The sequence below is a fragment of the Sinocyclocheilus grahami genome, unplaced genomic scaffold (genome assembly GCF_001515645.1).
Source record: "Sinocyclocheilus grahami isolate Dianchi unplaced genomic scaffold, SAMN03320097.WGS_v1.1 scaffold545.1, whole genome shotgun sequence".
Classification (NCBI taxonomy): domain Eukaryota; kingdom Metazoa; phylum Chordata; class Actinopteri; order Cypriniformes; family Cyprinidae; genus Sinocyclocheilus; species Sinocyclocheilus grahami.
Window position 1 is genome coordinate 810,006 of NW_015505724.1, and position 2,112 is coordinate 812,117.

General features: G+C 31.6%; 1 protein-coding gene across 1 annotated transcript in view; it reads right to left on the bottom strand.

Annotated features, from left to right (window-relative positions):
* Positions 1–342: 342 nt before the first annotated feature.
* LOC107555782 (zinc finger protein 862-like) overlaps positions 343–2,112 on the bottom strand; it is a 2,888-nt gene continuing 1,118 nt past the window's right edge. The window contains exon 4 of the mRNA XM_016238688.1: positions 343–399. Within this exon, the coding sequence (XP_016094174.1) occupies positions 343–399 (57 nt within the window). The remainder of the gene's footprint in view (positions 400–2,112) is intronic.

Here is a 2,112-nt window from a genome sequence, read left to right on the forward strand (position 1 = left end):
TGTTCAGTACTAGTAATTATTTATTTTTATTGCCACATCATAATCTAACACTATCTTCATGGCAAAAACTGAGTTACAATAATACAAGAGTTACATAAACACAAAATAAAAACCGAGCAAACAGTAATTACAGCAGTTAAAATGTTTTAAATTATATGATACAAATTCTAAAATCTTTTCTGATAAAATCTTACTAAAGTCTCTAGTCATGTATTCAGTTGAACACTATCGTTCAACATTATTAAAGGGTAAGCTCAACAATTTTCAATCAACTTTGTATTGTTACAATGTTGGTAATATATGTAAAAGAACCATGTTTATTCTTTCTCTGAGATACCCGGTTTATCTGTCAGCAAAACTGCTGTATGACGCAAAACACAGCATTTTGTCATTTTGATGCTGCAAAAAGTGTTTTTGTCATTTTGTAAAAACTCATCATTTCATTTTGCGTCATCCTGCGGAGTGTTGCTTACAAATAAAAGGGGATATATAGATACACATAACTCAGAGAAAGAGTAAATATAGTTCATTTACTGATATTAGAGACGTTGAAATAATACAAAGTGGGTTGAAAATTGTCAAACTTACCCTTAAAGGCAATATAAGGATAATATTTGTCAGTTTTGTATGTTCATGTACAGTTGGTGTCATCTGAAGTCTTCACAAGTGCGGCTGGATCCAATCTGGAGCTAGCGTAACCTCTAGTAACCTTGGGATGGGCATCCCGAGATAGAAACAGGAAAACAAAAGGAGAAAGATTAGCATAGCTGCTGTTCATATTATTTCAGACAAAAGATGACTTATTTCATCACATAAAACTGTAGTGCAAGGTTATGAGATGTATTATGTGAATACTTGGCTAAAAATATGTATTTTTTTTAATAAGTTTTATTTTCAGATATAATATGTGAAACAAAACATATATTGCATACATAACATTACAAGCATTAGTTTTCTTTTACAAAAGCAAAAGTATATAGCAAAAAAAGAAGGAAATAAAGAACAAACATGCAACTCAGGAATCATCTATTTAGCTGCAATAATTATTAATAAAAAAATCAAAAAAATATTGTATTTCCTTGCAACTAATTTGATTGGTCAGCCGAAGATCAAACCGTGCCATCATCAGTTCTTCTGCAGTATCACACAGCAGAATAATAGTCCTCCACTGCTGCAGTTTTATGGATTCTTAACACATTTATTGCAACTACATTCAATATTTTTTTGTCAAACAAACTGGCTTATGAATAGCTCGACACAGCTCATACTGAGGCAGAGTCTAGACAGGGCTTTCTTCTGTGTAGATATAAATTCTATTCTTTGCATCAGCTGGACATGGCAGGGTATGATATGTATGTATGTAGACCCAGTAAGTCTGTTTGTTTGTTTAATTAAGAAATTAATTCATTAATTTGTTTCAAAATAAATATTTTAAACACTAAGACAAAAAGGAAAGAATAATAAATTGGCTTGGGTATATACAGGCAAGAACTGTCATTCTGACTGACAAACGGAGAACAACAGATATTAAATAGCCTACTGTTAGAGTTATATAATGTAGTCTTGTGTTTTATTACCCAGGGCTCCAGACTAACATTTGAGAGTGGTGGCGCTGGACCTTAATTTGGTGGCTCCAGCCGTGGGGTGGGGTAAAAAAAACTGAAATTATGTCCAAACATGTTTAATGCATTAATGATCTCATTACAAATACAGATAATTTTCTAATTTATATACTCTCAATATATCTTTACCGTACTGTAATCAGTTAAACTCATTGCAACGAGTTACTTAACATGAGTTTACAGACTTGCAATGAGTTTAACTGATTACAGTACGGTAAAGATATATTGAGAGTATATAAATTAGAAAATGATCTGTATTTGTAATGAGATCATTAATGCATTAAACATGTTTGGACATAATTTCAGTGTTTTTTTTTTTACCCCACCCCACGGTTGGTGCCACCAAATTAAGGTCCAGCGCCACCACTCTCAAATGTTAGTCTGGAGCCCTGTGTGTGTGTGTGTATATTTATTTAATTTATTTATATATATATATATATATATATATATATATATATATATATTTAAGTGTTTTTTAGAGAGGCTTGAC